At 31.9% G+C, this 18,894-nt stretch overlaps 2 protein-coding genes across 2 annotated transcripts; both read left to right on the top strand.

Annotated features, from left to right (window-relative positions):
• Positions 1 to 8,953: 8,953 nt before the first annotated feature.
• Positions 8,954 to 9,547, top strand: LOC120076417 (uncharacterized). Its single transcript, XM_039030242.1, has one exon. It carries the CDS (start codon positions 8,954 to 8,956, stop codon positions 9,545 to 9,547), a length of 594 nt encoding a protein of 197 aa, XP_038886170.1.
• A 2,972-nt stretch (positions 9,548 to 12,519) lies between these two features.
• On the top strand, positions 12,520 to 15,687 carry LOC120070287 (SPFH/Band 7/PHB domain-containing membrane-associated protein family). Its single transcript, XM_039022207.2, has 5 exons — positions 12,520 to 12,917; positions 13,375 to 13,495; positions 13,598 to 13,689; positions 14,550 to 14,646; positions 14,942 to 15,687. Exons 1-5 carry the CDS (start codon positions 12,723 to 12,725, stop codon positions 15,343 to 15,345), a joined length of 909 nt encoding a protein of 302 aa, XP_038878135.1. The 5' UTR covers positions 12,520 to 12,722; the 3' UTR covers positions 15,346 to 15,687.
• Positions 15,688 to 18,894: the final 3,207 nt, after the last annotated feature.

Raw genomic sequence — 18,894 nt, forward strand, 5'->3', positions numbered from 1 at the left:
TATTAAGGTTCCGTTTGATAATCATTTTTTTAAAAAAAAATTAATCTATTTTCTCTCAATTTCTCAATTACATTTTTTTTAAGTAAAAGAGTTGAGTTCTTAGCCAAATTTCAAAAATAAAAATAAACTTTTAATTTTTTTTTTTTTTTTAAACTTGACTTTGTATTTGAAAATAATGATAAAGAATAGATGACAAAGCATGAAAGGATGTTATATACTTAATTTTTTTTAAAAAATCAAATTATTTAGCACTTACTAACGAAATTAAATTTATATATAAGAAAAAGAAAATAAATATCCTTCCCGAGAATTGAACCATAGCCTTAAGGAAGGGGGCACAAGTGTACTCTAAAAACCGCTAGAGCCACTTCACAGAATGCATTTTACAAATAAAGATATTTTAAATAATAGAAATCTGTAATTTTTTTCTTTTCAATAAAAATAATATACATAATTTTAGAACGTCACAGTTTGACTATCTATACTAATCACTCCTCATTATTAATTATAAATGTATAAACCTATGTTCGCGATAAATGATAATAAATAAAACAATGTCAAAAAGTTAAATACCTTTTTTTTTTTAATTAAAATACACTGTTTTCAAAAATTATATTTGTAAATATACTAACCCTAAATTACTCATTAACTTTCATAGATCATGATAAATTCAATTCTACTTTAATTCCAACCATTTAAAAGATTGCAACTATTAGTGATCAAACTATTGTTATAATTAGGTTTAGAACATGTTCCAATAACTCATAAAATTATTATTATTATTAGGAAAAAATACCTTTGTAGTCCCTAGATTCTGGATCTAGTTTCCATTTGATTTTTAGGTTTCAAAATCTTACACATTTAGTCCTTAAATTTTGAGTTTAGTTTCAATTTAGTCCTTAAGTTTCAAAATGTTGCAATTTTACCTTTGAGATTTGAGTTTTGTTTCAATTTGGTCTCTAGGTTTCAAGATTTTTCATTTTTAACATCAAATTTTCATTGAATACTCACTTTCAATCATTGACATCGACATTTCTTAATTAACTTTAAATAATTACGAAGTAAAATTTTAAATTTAATTTTAAAAGTGATAAAAATAATGAAGCTTAGTTAATTTTAATTAATATATTTATTTCAAATTTCTTAGCATACATTAACACTAAAAATCGAAAACGAGTATTTGGTGAAAAATCAAGATTAAAAGTGTAAATCTTGAAATCTAGGGACCAAATTGAAACAAAGCTCAAATGTCAATGGTAAAATTATAACGTTTTGAAACTTAGGAACTAAACTGAAACCAAACTTAAAATTTTAGAACTAAATGTGTAATATTATGAAACCTAAAGTCTAATACAAACTAGGCCCAAAATATAGGGACCAAAAAGAGATTTTTTCCTTACTTTTGTTATTTTTTGCAATAGGATGTCAATTAGCTCTTAATAAAAAGGAATCCCCAAAATAATAATAATAAATTTTATTATAGCTCAATAACTCGCAAAATTCCTACCATTTAAAAGTCTATTGTTAAATGTTGCGACGGGCTTTGTCATTATCGAATTAAAACTGCTACACTAGGTCAAATAAACCCCTACAATAAAACCTGTTTTCTATTACTTTTTGGCTAAATAGTTGGGTCTTTTGTACGGATGACCTCATTTGAGAGGCCCAAATGAAAAATGGCCACCTGTAGAAAAAGTAATGGAAAGTGGCCTTCTGTGACGTCATCCTCGTGTGATTCTACCACTTCACCCCTGAGATGCACCCCGCGTGCCTGGGCCTACCAAGGAACTCGATCTTTGATTACCTGTCACTCAATCCTCGATTACTCGTCACATGATCCTAGTTGGCTTGTCTCACGATCCTTGATGCACGGTCACTCGATACCTGAATGCATGGTCACTTGATACGTGTGCAATCGACACGTGTATACTCGATCATAGCCACGTCATACTCGATACTCAATTAATGTATACTCGATTATTTTGAATTGCCCGCATCCATCAGAGGACCTGCTTTGTAGTTAATGCTTATGTACGAACATACACAAATTGAAAAATTTTCTAATAAATCTCACTATTCTTTTGAATCAATTTCTTGAAATGTGAAGTAATTTTTTTTATTAACTAAGAACAAAGAGAACTGAAACACAAAAGAGAAAATCGAGCTCACCTAAAAACTCACTTCACAAAACCTGTTTTTCTTGACAAAGATCAAGTTATAAAGGTATTAAGATCATTTCACTATACTGTCTCACACCTCAAGTAAGTAAATGTGCTAGTTTTTTCCTCATTTTTTGCTAATGTTTTTTACTTTTCCGACGTTGTACAAGACATACGAATGTACCAAAGAGAACGAGTGAGAGTGAGTTTGTGAGTGTGCACTGAGACATGCGAGTAGCTCCCAGTGAAGCGAGGATGAGGGGAGATAAAGCTATGAATTAGTAAGCATCGAGTTAAGAATATGGAGTATCGAGGATGTGTATCGAGTATCGAGTTGCTCATATAGAATTAACAGGTTCATACATTTACAAAAATTGTCAAAATTTACATAGAAAGATCTAATAAAAAAAAAAAAAACCAACCAGCCCACAACTCGGCACCATACTACAACCTAAACTCATGCATTTTATCTTGTCGTAAACTCTCCAGATTGGACCTGTTCATCAAGTATTCGAAGAACTTAAGACAAAATACCTCAGTCTAGTGTATCTGACCCTTGTAGAAAGCCTGTATTGATACGACTCAACCTCTAAGGACTATGTGCAAGGTTGGGCTTTGCAGCATGTAAGTTATAGAAATGTGCTAGTGAAGGGAGAGCGAAGCATAGGGGCCTTAGGAATGATACCAGATCCTTCTGTGTGATATACTTGGGGAGTGAGTCATACAAAAGAATGTGCCCAAGGTTCATGTCTATCACCAACATAATCCAGTGCTGCTTGTAGTTGAGTGGGCTATAGATGTAATCGACGTATGCCCATCCAGGCTGATGCCCATTCAAGCTGAATAACAAAGAACACTAGAAATTAAGCATTATGTTCAATATTCGATGCATGATGTACGATACACGATTGCTCGATAGCATATACACGATACATGCTAATAGTGTCCCTTACTCGATACATGCTACATAGTGTCCCTTACTCGATACATGCTACATAGTGTCCCTTACACGATACACGATTCACGATTCACGATATACAATGGCTCGATTCGATATTCCACCTTCATGACCTATCCTACTCAAACCCTAAACTTTAGACGGTCTGAAATACCAAAAATATGAAAATCGAAACGAAAAAAATTCGAGCTCCAACCAAACATGCAAGATATGAAACCGAAATGAAAACCGTATCAGTCGAGTATCGAGGAACATGCAAGTGCATGTCGAGGAACATGATGCCAAAATATAACAAACAAAGACACGAATGATGCCAAAATATAAACAAAAAGAATAATGTTACCTAATGTAGAGAGAATCGAGAGAGTTTCAAGTATAGAGGTACAGTCGTCGATGAATATAAAATCAAAAGACGAAAGAGAATAGTCTGAGAAATGGGTTGAAGTGGTGAAATAATGGACTTCAAACGGGTTAAGAATTCAAAAAGTTCAAAATGATCGAGTATACATTAACCGAGTATCGAGAATGACATGGCTATGATGGATTATACATGTGTCGATTGCACACGTATTGAGTGACCATGCATCGAGGATCGTGTGACGGGTAATCGAGGATCGAGTTCCTTGGTAGGCCTAGGTGCGCAACGTGCATCTCAGGGGCGAAACAGTAAAATCATACATGAATAACGTCAATAGAAGACCACTTTCTGTTACTTTTTCTACCGATGGCAATTTTTCATTTGGGCCTCCCAAATGAGGTCATCAGTACAAAAAACCCTAAATAATTAGGTCGAAAATTTTAACTTTAAAAAAAAAAGGTAAAAAAATTTCATTTATAAGATCTATTTGCGTTTAGATATATAAAGCAAACATTACAAATTTGTAAAGCAATGTGTAAAAAATTATAATAATTTAACCAACAAGGTTCTATTTATTAATTGTATAGACCAAAAAAAAAAAAAAAAAAATCCCATGGACACGCTAGAATGTTGCATATTGATTAAATCAATTATTTTATGTATCATTGTTACATTCAATTATTTTCATTTAATTTGTTTGAATGAATTATAAGAAAAAATAATAATAATACTGAAACATTGTTAAAACTTAAAATCAAACAGATCATTTTAATCAAAGAAAAAAAAAAATCAAACGAATCATATCTCTCCGGTGACTCAATCATATATAAGAGAAGATTTTTTTTTTTAATTTTTTTTTTTTGTTCTTTCCATTTTGAAGTAAATAAATAAATAAATAAGAGAAGAAATCTAATTCAACGCCCACGTGCACAGAAGCAAAATAGCGCAGGGTATGGAAATAATAGCGAGGAAAATCAAAGTTTTATAGTAACATTTTAATATTATGCAACAATGAATATTAAATATGACAAAACAGAGGCAAGTGGGATGGTTTTTAATAATATTTTAATTTTTAAAACTCTTTTATTAAAGAAAAATATTTAGGTGCATTTTGGGCATCACCTATTTTTATGTAACCCACCAAATTGTCTAATCATAACTTGTCACATGAAAATTTTTACTTTTTATTTTTTGAAATATTTTAACATTTTTTAAAATGTAAGTGGTGAAAAGGGATGCATAATAATAAATGATGCTCGAGATGCACCCAAGTATTATCCTTTATTAAATATGTTGTATTTAGGACAAATATCAATTTATACATCTTAATTTTGGGTGTTGTATTAATTTGAACAATTATATCAATTTAAGATCAACTTTAGGCTAAGAACAATGACTCAACATATTCATGGAACATGTGATTTATCTTCTAAAAAAAACCTTCCAACGATATTATATGAAAACAACATAGCATGCATATCCAAAATAAAAAAATTGATATATTAAAAGAGATAGAACAAAATATATTTCACTGAAATTTTCCTACACTCATAATCTTGAAGAAAATGGCGATACCACTGTACAATAAATTTGTTCGAAAGTTAACCTGACACACTTATTTACAAAGGCATGACCTACCGCAACCTTTGAAAAACTAGTGCACAACATTGGAATACGGCGACTCAGAGATCTTAAGTGATGTTTCCATGAAGGGTAGTAAATATACTTTTTAAGAGTATTAGATTATATAAAATATATATTCTTTTTCCTTCATTAGGATTCTTTTTTTTTTTTCTAGTGGATTTTTTTCTAGTAAGGTTTTAACGAGACATATTTTATATATAATGGGCATCTAAGGGGGAGTATTATAAATATGTTAAATTATATGTAAAGATGCCCATTATTAGTGTCTATTGGTCATGTGTCACTTATCCATTACCTCATGTCTTATCCATGTGTCTTAAGATTACACCCTATTAGTGTCCATGTAATCTCAAATTGCCTATAAATAGTGGCATTTGGGAAAATTTTCACAAATGACCAAAAAATCAAAAACTTTTCTACTAATGACCTCTTCCTAAAAACTTTTCTACCACTAACCTTTTGCTCCTGCGAACTTCCAAAATTACCCCCAAATTTTAAAGAGCCTTTAAACCAAAGCCTTCCATCTTCTTCCTTTAACCATTTATCAAGCATTCAATATGTATTCAATGCAACACCAACATTCCACCGAAGCATTTATTCCCAACTATTATTCCCAACTAATATTCTACCAATAGCATTTATTTCCAAAAAATATTCTACCAATGGAAGGTCACTCTCAGTATTCACATTCTATCGAACTCCTTAAAAATTCTCCCATTGTTCTCTCGGAGTGTTCTCTCAAAGTTTCAGTCCAACATCCTCGTCGATCGCTTTCCATGATTTATTATACGATCAAGGGTAGAATTACACATACCTTTGAAGACTCATCTTCAACACCCTTGATCATGAACGATCGAACATATTCCAAGACTGTAACACACGAATGCTCGAACACTTCGACTGCAACACAACACAATCACAGCAGCCACGAACACAACGAACACCAAGATCACGAACACATCGATCTCAACGAACGACCTCCAATAAACCTCAACAATGTAGAGTTGAATATGACACCACCACAATCGCTACCTTGGTATTCTCAGTGTGAGAATCCAGAAGTGTGGGCTCTGTGTAGACTTGGTTAGAGGACAAGACTGAAGGAAGAACAATTGTGTAAACGATTGAACAAGTGGAAGATGGCAAATGTCTATCATATAGACGATGCCCAATCGTTTAACAAAGCTATACGATCATTTAGCAAAAGTTATGCGATCGTTTAGCTGGTTTAGCTAATCGGCTAGCTGAGTGACTATTGCATAGAAACACTCCACGATCGTCTAGTCTCTCCTAGCTATCGTTTAGTAAATCTCATTTACTTGACAACCATCATGAGAACTTTCCGATAATAGAAACTCTAAATTCAACTACTAAATTTAGGAAAACATTTTTCCTTTTATCTCACGGTTACCATGAAACCACCAATAACCTCCCACTCAATTGGTTATCAGAGAAAAAAAGATAATATCTAATAATTAATATTATTATAAATATACATGATAACCAACTTACCATACTATATTTATAACCTATAGTTTTAATATTTCATCTCATGAAACATATAAACCAGAACTCTTTTTCTAATTCATGGTACTTAATGTAAATCTCATTTACATTAATCCTCCACTTGATGTATCTCATACACCACACCGATCATATCATATATAATCGAATTACCTTTTGTCAATTTGAACGTTTCAAATCAACACCAAGAACTGATCCTCAACTTGAATCCATTGAGCTACCAAGGGGACCTTATGGACCTGTAGCTCGAAGCTCCAATGGTACGTGAATAACTGACTAAACTCTTTAGTCACGGGATCCACCACCTGTTAACTTTCAGGCACTCCACTAAAGATCGACAGCTGAACTCTCCTTACTACAGATATATCATGTGTTCATATCAACCAATCAATAGTGTGATAACCCTTCACAAATCGCTCATAAGTACAGTTGGGCCAATAACTGTTATGCCCCTGTAGTTACATCTAACTCCTTAAGTACCACTGATCCCTCTAATGAACATAAGTCATAGTCCTACTATAACTGAGTCCTCTCTTCCAAAGAGAATCTGTGGCCACTATGTTCAAGCCCTAGAATCAACCCTTAAGGGAGCAATCTATCTACTTACTCCTGCTTTGGGAAAGGAGTGAATTTCATCTTGTGTAACTGAGTTCCCAGCTTCCAAATCAAACAAGTCCTTAAAAAGGTAGGCATGTTGAATTGGAAATCTGGCACTCTCACCCATACTAATAAAAGGACCGTTCTTAAAGGCAGGAGTTCCCAAAACACTCAGGATTAAGGTCATGTTACCTATGGTCGTTTAGGTGAGATGTAAGTCTCCAGTATCAACAACGTTGTATATAGAGATAAATCATCTCATGGTCCAGTCTTATACAAACTTTTTGTATAGGACACCCCTGCTCGTATGTCTCCACATGAATGGTCGGGATCTAACATCTATAATAGTTCACAACACTTGCAAACCTCTACAAAGTGGGTCATATTCGTAGTGTCACCATGATCAGGAATCTCTCCTTAATCCTTATACTACAAACCTATTTAGGTTATCACTTAAGACATGATCCACTTATATATCTCATATACATACTTAAGTTTACATACGATAACCATAAAACTTTGTTTATTGGATATAAGTAAATGCTAGATAAAATAACTCTTATTTATTCATAACAATGTGTATATATTACAAACTACGAGACTCTGGGAGAATTAGGACATCAATCCCAACAATTGGAGCTTCTAATCTGTAGGTCCATAAGGTCCCCTTGTTAACTCGCTAAGAATAATAATGGGGAATGATTTGAATTGTTCAAATTACTTAAAGGAATTTGATATAAATATGATTAATGTATAGTGTACTTTGATACATTATAAAATATGGTTAATTATAATTATAATCTATAACCCAAACTATATAAGAGAGATATACTTGAATGAGATTTGAATATTAAATTCATATAAATTGGATTTATATAGAATTATAGTATAAGAGAGAAGTATTCATATAAAAATGTGATATTTATATGTTAATTAATTAACTTTGTATTAAATATGATTTAATATATAGTTATTTAATTTATAAGTTAATTGATTAATTAATACTTAATTAAACAATTAACAAATGATGGAGAATGGAAAGCTTAATGAAAGGATTACCTCTCTCTATAAATATACCACTATAACCCATTTAGGGTAAAAGAGTTTTATTTTTGAAATTTAATCTAACCTCCACTCTCATATTCTCACTACTCTCTATATTCTACTCTCTCAAGAATATTCCCTCTTCCAAGGTATAAGAGCCCACACATCTAGCTCCTTGGAATCCTAGAGCATAATAGAGAAACTCTTCTAGTAGTGTCTTTGTTCGTTGAGAGGTTCGTGTTTGTTCGTGACCAAATGAGAGGAAAACTTGAAGAAGGGGAATCGTCAAGGGTGAGTTCTCTTCTTCCCTTTCTTCTTCATTAGAAGTATGCTTAGGTTTATTTAATGTTTATTCTATGTTTGTATGATTTAGTTCACTAATTTTGAATTTTATAAAATCAATTTTTAAATTACACGAAGATCACACGCTTCCGCGGGAATCTGATTCCCTTAAAAAATAACCTAGTGAAAAAGGGGGTTCATACTAATTTGTTGTGTGTATTTTGCAAGGAGCATGTAGAAACTGCGAACCATTTTATATGGAATTGTTCAGTCTCTAGAGAGTTTTGGGCTAGGTTTATTGCTTCTGATATTGATGGCTTTTTAACTGACAACGCTCAATGGAGTTATCAAGACTATTGGCACTAGATTTTTAAGCATGTGGCTTTTATGGATATTGACAAGATAGTGGTCATGGTGTGGCAACTTTGGAAAGGTCGAAATAGTGTGATGTTTCTGAGAAAACATCTTGATGCTGAGGCCATTTGTGATATGATTGTTCGTCATATTTCAGTCTCTTGTTGTGCTGGTGAACATCTTGATAGGAAAGGGAAGGGGTTGTATCATCCTATCCAAGCCCCAACCCTGGTCGGTTGGCATCCCTCTAAACCATTTTATTGGAAGTTGAATATGGATGCGTCATGGAACTCTAAAATTGATGCATGTGGGTTAGGGTGGGTGTTTCTTGACCATCTGTATCGTGTGTGCATGGCAGGCTTAAAGTTTGTCCTTAGATGCCAGAAGGTGAATATCCTTGAAGCAATAGCGATCTGCTTTGGGCTTGAGATTCTGTCTTCCATCGATATATCGAATATTATGGTGGAGTCTGATTGCTTGGAGGAGGTCATCAATCTACTGAATGATGATGTTGTTGACTTGTCTGAAGTCTCCTTTTGTAGTGAAGAGGCTAAAGATAGAGGTGGAAACTTGGGTGTTATCTCATTTTCTCATGTTCGCCGTTATCGAAATGTTTTAGCGTACTGAGCCGCGCATAAAGCGTCAGAGGATGGAAAGTCTTCAATTCTCTCTACTCCTTAACCTGAATGGATTTTGTTGACTATGTCTTATGATATACTTGTGTAATTTGCTTGGTTTTGGTTCTTGTCTTTGTTTCTAAAATTAATTCGATATTATGTGCGTTGCACAAGTTGTGTTAAGTTTAAAAAGAGTACTTAATTATAAAATTTCATAATAATTCTCTATTATTTTTTTTATAAAAAAATTGTATTGAATGATTTAATTAGCTTCCTAATTCTAAACTTTAAACTTAAACCATAATATTTTTTTATTTTTCCTAATTATTTTGGATTGGATTATTGAATTATTATTTTAACTTTAAATTTTAATTTAAAATAATTTTTTTTTAATATTTTGTGATAATATTATCTATATTAAAATGTGATTTTTTAAAAGATTTTTTCCCTTTATTGAATGTCAAGTACTAGAGATAAAATATTATTTTTTAAACACTCGTAAAGTAGACATTAGAGGTCAAGTGTGTTTAAAAAAAAAAAAAAAAAAAATCCAAAGTATTCTGTACAAGGTACCTCTACATGACGAATTGTTTTTGGTTAGTTTAATTTCACAATATTTTCTTCTTTTTTCTTCTTTTCTTTTTTTTTTTCCTTTTTTTTTCTTTTTTGTCGTCAATTTAACTAACTGTAATGACCAAAATGTTGATTTTTAACGACTCATAGAAAAATAATTAAAAAAAAACAATAATAATAATATAAAAATAGAATCTAAAAGTTTAGAATTTCCCCCCCTCAAATTTTAGTAATTAAAAATGTAATTCATAAAAAATGTATAATTTTTCAACAAACGATTGCAAGATCAAACCTAGTTTGTATTTATTTTAAGTTAGCATATTATATTAAAAAGAAAATAATTTACAAATTAGTTTCTTTTTTTCTCTTAAAATATGAGTTTCAGCTTTTTCTAAGCAATTAAATGGGTTAAAGTACTAAAACTCTATTATATTTTATTTTAAATTTTATTAAAATATAAATATAAATTATTGAAAAATAAATTAAATAAAATTATAATTTCAGTCATTTTAAAATAAAAAAATAAAAAATAGTGTAATTGAATTAAATTTGAATTACAAACTATAAAATTTGCAAAATAAACAATATTTGATTATAGATGGGTCATATTAAAACATTATTTAATTTACAAATTAAATTAATTCAACACAAAATCAATATATGTATGAAATTCAATTTAATCTTAGTTATATACAAATTAAAAATATAATTCATTTTTCACGCGGTAAATTTTTAAAAATCTACTTAATATATATTTTGTAAATTATTCTCTCTGTTTTTTTTTTTTTTTTTTACCTGTTTAAGTTAGCCCCTTAAAAAAATATAACCAATTATTTTGTTTACATTAGTTATTTTTTAGGTATTTAAATTAGTCCATTGAAAATAATAAAAATACAAGAAACACTCTATTAATTTTGAGATTAGTTATATTTAAAAAATATGAAAAATATTTTATTTTAAACTTAATTATATTCAAACAATTATTAAAAATAAAGAAGGAAAATGATAAATTTAAACTAATCTAAAATGTACACCTATAAAACAAACTTAAGATTTCTAAATCTGCACTTGATTTTCATGCTTCCTATATTTAGGATCTTCTTAAACTCCAAACATATCTAAGTTCAAGTTAAATCTTCATATCCATTATTCCTAAACTAAGAATTTCAAACATAAATGATAAATGCCCCTAAAGTATCCAAATCTAAACAAATTATAAAAAGTCCAAATAACATATATCCATAAAAATCATATAGTCCACTAAATATATAAAATTATAAATCATTGAATAACAAATTAAAGTTCAATTAATATTTTTTTTCTAGAAAATAAGCAATAATAAAATTCGTTATGTCTCTATCATATATGAAAATTATATCTAAACTAATGCTTTCAAGATCAAATTTGTCTATTGAACCAACGTGCCCCCCATGTTTGGTGAAAGTCAAAGTTCATCGTTTTGTCATGTAAACCATATTTTTGTTTGGGCTAAATATATGTCTTGTTCTTTTGATTTTTGAAGGTGTTTTTCTTCTTTCAGTTTAGTCTCCTATAGATTAATAGTTTTTAATTCTTTATGTTTTCACAAATTTCAATAAATTTTTAGAAATTTGAAGAAATTACAAAAACGTTTTTTAGACGTTAATTTCTATCCACTAAATTATAATTTATTTTGTTATATTTATAAATACGTTGACTTATTTTTCTATATTTAAAAAGAAACAAAAAAAAATATATCATATGTATCATGTTTTTAATATCTTTTGTTCATTGATTTTTAGTTTAATTTTTATTTGATCCATATATAGGTTTGAGAATGCTATATTTTTATTATTAGATTGGTTTAATTTCTACTTGGTTCATAAGTTTTAAAATATGACATTATTGCCTTCGAGTTTTGAATTTCGTTTTATTTGATTCCAAAATTTTAATATTTTACATTTTTATCTTTGAATTTTTAATAAAACTGACTTTGATTTAACTAATTTAAAATAATTATGATATGCTTTTTGGTTTAAATTAAATTCAGCAGTAATGAAAAATTAGTGAAAATGAGTTCATTGTTCATCTATTTATTTTAAATTAATCCATCCCTATTGAAAGTGAATGTTTAATAGGAAACCAAGATTAAAAGTGTAAATCTTAAAGTTCTATAGATTAAATTGAAATGAAACTCAAAACTCAAAAGTAAAAAAAAAATATAATTTTGAAATTTAGAGCTAAATAGAAATTAATTTCAAAATTCATGAGATAAAATAATGAAAGTGTAAAATTTTGAAAATTAAAAACCAAATGGAAATTAAAATCAAAGAGAATAAAAAATTATTATTTTTTGAAACAATATCATAATTCGTACCATCTTAGATAAGAGAGCATTTCTACCTGGGACGCCACGTCGGACTGACACGCAAGCATACCACGTCGGCGATTAGCAAAAATAGAAATATCGTAGAAAAGAAAGAAAATACGGTTGTTATTCTCCGGTCTTCCTTGAACGCAAATCTCGTTTGAAGTTTCAACGATCGCAATCTATCGTGCAGCTGAGTTACCGGGTTTCCAAGTCCACCGGAGTCAGCGGCGAAGTTTTGCAGCGACGGCGGAGAGAGTTTCCGATGGGGAATACGAATTGTCTATTGCTTGGGTGCGTGGAGCAAGCAAGTGTAGGGGTGGTGGAAAGATGGGGAAGGTTTGAAAAATTGGCTCAGCCTGGGCTCCATTTCTTCAACCCTTTCGCCGGCGAGTGCCTCGCTGGTATCCTCTCCACCAGGATTTCTTCCCTCGATGTTCGCATTGAGACCAAGACCAAGGTATTTCCCCCTTTATCTCTCAAAATTGTTCTCCTGGTGGTCGTAATTTCAAGTTTTATAGCCACGGATTTCTGGGGTTTTGTTTGATTCTCTAATGATCTTTGTTCTGCGGTCTTTGTTCTGCTTTCTTTTGTATTTTTTATGTGTGATTTTTTAGTTGTCTGCTCTAATTTACTTTGAAACGGCTCGCAAGAATCAAGATCATATAGATGACCTAGGGTGGAATCGAATCTGTGGAGTATCATGTTGTATCTTGACGGTACTATATGGAGGTTTACCTAATAGAACAAAACAGAAAGAGAGAAGATAGACCATACAGCTAAAATTCAATATATAAATGAAAACCGACGTTTGGATGATATTATTCGAGGAGGAGTTGATGTGTTACTGAATGTGAATGTGGTGACCAAATTGAATAATTGAGTTCATGGTCGTGAATTCTCAACTTTTCCTGCAGGACAATGTCTTTGTGCAACTGCTGTGTTCAATTCAGTACCGAGTCATCAAAGAAAATGCCGATGATGCATTCTATGAGTTGCAAAATCCTCAAGAACAAATTCAGGCTTACGTGTTTGATGGTATATGCTCTGATCTCACAGTCACTGGTCTATAATTCAATTTTCTATGTGTTTTTATGGTTTGGGTGTTACTGACTAATGCATTTTGGTTATTGATTGAAGTGGTTCGTGCCGTTGTCCCAAAAATGAATTTGGATGAACTATTTGAACAAAAGGGTGAAGTTGCTAAAGCTGTATCAGAGGAACTTGAGAAGGTGACTTGCCCTTTTATCATATTGCTCCTCACTTGAATTTCCCCCTCCAAACATGAAAAACATTGTGGGTGTCTTTTAGCTTTGGATGTCATGCTATTCCATTTTACCGGTGTCTGAGTTATTTTCATTCTTTACTCCAAATCATGTGATTATTTATAAGGGCTGCTTAGATTGTGCAGAGAAATGAATTATAGAAATTTAAGATTACGTAGCCTATATTTACTTGGCAGATTTGCGATTTGTAATACTATATGTGTAACTTGGAGTATATGCTTCAAAAGCCTAGGTCTATGTAGCATGAATTTGCAGTCCGTGCAGACCATAATGGGAGGATGAGTAAACACCATACCAAACAGTCCGTGGATCAAACGCCTCCACAGGGTTGTGTAGCCATAATTTTAGACCATCATTACCTTCTTAACGTATTAAACATTATTTCTTTCCACACACATGTATATATATGTGTGTATATATATGAAGATAAGAACATTTTACAAAATTATTGATGGCGGTAATTTTTGTATTCATTTCTTTCCTTTGAGAGGAGGGAAAGAGGAGGGAAAGGTTGGTCTGGAGAGAGAATGGTATCCAATTTTATACTGGGAAACAAAAGATGAGTACACAGTTTGGATCTCAGTGTGTCAGCATTTAAAAAATATGCAGTATTCTTATGTACTGTGCGGTATATCTGTTTCAGTAACATTCTTTGATTGGAGTCTAGAAAACTTTTAAATGCTTCTAATTTATTTTCATCATTAAGAGCCTATAATTATTTGGTGCATATTAGATATAGAATTTGGTTGTGACCTTCTAAAATGACCGACATAAAGGCTTCAACACATATTCACCTTTTGAATCAGGTGATGGGAGATTATGGATACAGTATAGAGCACATTCTAATGGTCGATATAATACCGGATGCTTCTGTGCGCAAGGCAATGAATGAGATTAATGCTGGTAAGGATCTTAGTCATTTTGCATGTCATATCAAAGAAGGGCCCTCTGTCCCTCTTCCTCTCCTCTATTATGTAGTTTGGTGTAACTGTATTTTCTTGATTCCATCATTAAACAGTCCGACAGGCCATGTCCATTAATTCCAGGTGGAGCAAACAGTCCATGCTCTCCTTCTGAATGGACATGCATGTACTATCATATAATTTGCTTTTCATTCTTCAAAATATCAAATTCCTTCATATTTTGTCTGCCTCTTTATTATAAGATCCTCAGCTTGTACAGTACATTTCTTCTGCAGCTCAAAGGCTTCAACTTGCTAGTGTATACAAAGGCGAAGCGGAGAAGGTGCTCCTAGTAAAAAAGGCAGAAGCTGAAGCTGAAGCAAAATACTTAGGCGGTGTCGGTGTGGCAAGACAGAGACAGGCGATCACAGATGGTCTGAGAGAAAATATCTTGAACTTTTCTCATAAGGTGGAAGGTACCTCAGCCAAAGAGGTCATGGATCTGATCTTAATCACTCAATATTTTGACACCATCAAGGACCTTGGAAATTCCTCAAAGAATACAACTGTGTTCATACCCCACGGTCCGGGGCATGTTAGAGATATCAGTGGCCAAATACGCAATGGCATGATGGAGGCTGCTGCGAGCGGCCAGGCTGAGCTCACAAATGATGAGGTGAACATTAATTTACTTCAATGATGGATCAGACACCATGTATATGTGCTTCTCTCCACAAGTTTGAAACAAGTGTTCTTTACATTTGACGAGCGTGTGTAACGATATGACGGTTTGCAGAGTCGATATATTTGTTTTGGTTTGATGTATAGAGAGCGTACAAGAGTTAATGTTCAACAAGCTAGAAAAATGTTTCTTCTGATATAGTGATTTCTTATCACCACTTGATATTCCTATCTACAAGTTCTGTAATTGTATTGTATTTCTTCACACCGTATGCCTGAGACTCGGAGTTCTCCACCTCCATGGCCATGGCCATGAATTTGATAAATAAAATTCTTGAAGTCTCCATGGCTTTTATTATTATTATTATTATTATTATTATTATTTAACTCCTTCAACACATTATAAAAGAAAATCTAAATGATAATCTTAAATTATTGTATACAGTCAAATTAACCATTGGTCAAACAATTGAGAACATTGTCAAAAAAATTGAGAAATGCTATTTCCTTTTTCTTTTTCCTTTGTTTACAAATTTCTCATGAAAAGTACAAAGGAGTACAGTAACTTTGTGTTAATTGTTTTTTAAAATGAAAGTTTTTTTTTTTTTTTTTTGTTAATTGTTTTTTAAATGAAAGTTTTCTTTTTCTTCTTCTGCATGTAAAAAAGGAAAAATAAATCAATCAAATTCCGAGAGGATTTATGGAGTGCTTATTTAGGAGTTAAACTTTTATCGGTCCATATTTCGAGAAAAAGTATCTCTTGTTTTTCATTCCCATTTACATAAGAATGAATACTATGATTTGCATTTCGAACACGCATGAATGTAGCATCTATAAGATAACTTTCGTCTTGAAAACTATTTGGCATTTGTATATGATATCCGCAATTCTTCTTGATCTTTAATTCAATACACAAATTAATTAGCTCTATTAGGTTAGCTATATGTTGTGTATTATCAACGATTTCCACAAAAGGTGATAAGATAATGTCTTGAGCAATTACGCATCGAGGACCCTCGACACAAATCGTGAGTTTCATACAAATTACTTCTCAATACAATTTCTTTCAAATTCACTAAACTTTCATGTATTGATTCTTGAATAGCGACTATGGTAGAGTATTCATGTGCGATTTTTTCTTTTCATATTTTGCGTGTGATATATGTTTCCTTCATTTCTCAAGCAAAGCTTTTTGCATAGCAATGCCTATAGTATGCGCTTGCTCCTTCATAAGTGGAGACAAAATAAAGCGTCCACAAAAAAGACGATTACTATCTGCTCTTGATTCAACACACTTTCACTTTAATGTTCGAGTCGATACTCTTATTTTCTTTCGAACCATAGTAATATTTTTTTAATCAAATCATTGAATTATTTATTTCACTTGAAATTTCTCTTCAATGTTTATTCGAAATCTTTACTTGTATATTTTTTTAACCCTTCTAAAATGATAATGATAATGATAATGATAAGACCTATATAAATTAAGGTAAAATTATAAATTTTCTGCTTGAAGTTTGAAAATTTTATAAATCATTGAACTTGATTTTGTAATATATATAATTTTAGTTTTGTGTCTAGTTGTAAATCTTCCATTTCTATTTATTCCTAATTCAATAAAAGTTGAGTTAATAATCTTGTTATCTGGCCAACAAGAGCGTAGCATTGTTCCATGCATAAAGAAAGAATATAAAACTTTTGGACATCAGGGTTCAACCGCAACCTAGTGTAAGGTGCAAAAAGGTTTTCCACCACCACCACACTTTAGAATCACTTCTAACATGCCTTGATATTTATACCTTTTAGGCATTGCATAATTCTCCAATGTGGGACAACATTCTCCAGTTTCCTTTTAACTTTTGCTATGGACCTAAGCCCAAAAGTCATTTCCAACAATCCCTCAGAAATGGCTCTTATAGCAAAATTAAAATAAAATAAATTATTTGAAGATATTGTTCGGAGGAAAAATAGGAGAACAAACTTAAATACCAATATCTAACGCTTTGAATTGATGCACAATAAAGTAGATCAACAACTTCATTAGAGAAAGTTAGTTATCTCTTGAACTTTCAATAATGTTGGTTGAGACCCCCACAACACATTTTACTCCCAGAGTTTTTCATGATTCCACAATATAGAGTGTACTAATTAAGGCCATGCACATAAACCTCAAGTCACCATGAAAGCTCTAGAAAGAGATCTTTAAACTTTTTCATAGAAGGCAACTACGTCTTCACTATTACATTAAATGCTTCACTATCACATCAAATGCTCCATCAAGTTTGTTAGAGACAAACCACAAAAAAACTGAGCTATGAAGACTTCATCATCTAGTCCATACCAAAACCAACTTCATCAAGTTTGTCAAAGATAAACCACTCAAATACTGAACTATGATGATCCATCAAGTCCATATTATGACTACTCAAAGAAAGAGCTATGGATTATTTAAAGGTTTAGTTTTATCCATCAAATTCGTACTAGGACCACCCAAATACAGAGTTATGGACCATCAGGTCCATCGCAATAGACCACCCAAATAAAGGACTATGGACCATCAAGTTTTATAGACCACCAAGTAAAGGGCTATGGACCACTATAGGGTTTAAGGCCCATGTTCACCGAGTATTCTAAAATTATTTTTCTTATTAGGCATTTGGTTAGAGGATCAACCAAATTTCTCTTAGACCTCACATACTCCAAGGAAATAACTCTTCTTTCTAACAATTGTTTCACAGTTCCATGTCTAAGACATTTATGCTTCCTTTTGCCATTATATACACTATTCTTGGCAATTCCTATGTCACCCTGTGAATCACAATGTACAAAAATTGGTATTGATGCCCCTACAACGGTACATCTGTTGGGGTTGATGCCCTAAATCTCGTAAGGTTTTATAGTTTGTAAACATTGTATGAACAAACTCTTTATGTGATTTATAAAATATATGATATTTTATTCACTTTGTCTATAAAATATGTGATATTTTAGTTGCATTAACCACAAACCAATAAACTAACATCCAAGGTTATCATTGTAACTTAAACATGTATGTGGAGACATACAGGTGGATCATGTTGAAGTGATAACCTAAATAGTCTATAGTAGATGGATAAAGTTGGGTACCTTATCCTGGTGACACTATGAGTGTGACCCGCTTTATAGGTGTTACAATTGTTGTAAAGAGCTACAAACGATCTGATTCTGATCATTCATGTATAGATATGCGAGCGAGGATATTCTATACAAAGGAGTTTGTATAAGACCGGACCACGAAATGTTTAGTCTTATTATATAATACCATTCATAATAGAAACTTACATTTCACCAAGATGACCATAGGTAAAATAACCTGAATCCTGAGTGAGTTATGAACTCTTGCTTATGAGGGCAGTCTTTTGATTTGTATGGGTAAGAATGGTCAGATCATCGACTCAACAAGCCTATCATTTTGGGGATTCATTTTATTGGGGAGCTAGGAACACAACTACACAAGATGGAATTCACTCCTTCCCCGAAGCAGGGGTAAGTAGATAAATTGCTCCCTTAAGGGTTGATTCCGGGTCTT

This window comes from Benincasa hispida, chromosome 1 (genome assembly GCF_027475165.1).
Source record: "Benincasa hispida cultivar pf3 chromosome 1, pf3_genome.v1.1, whole genome shotgun sequence".
Lineage (NCBI taxonomy): Eukaryota > Viridiplantae > Streptophyta > Magnoliopsida > Cucurbitales > Cucurbitaceae > Benincasa > Benincasa hispida.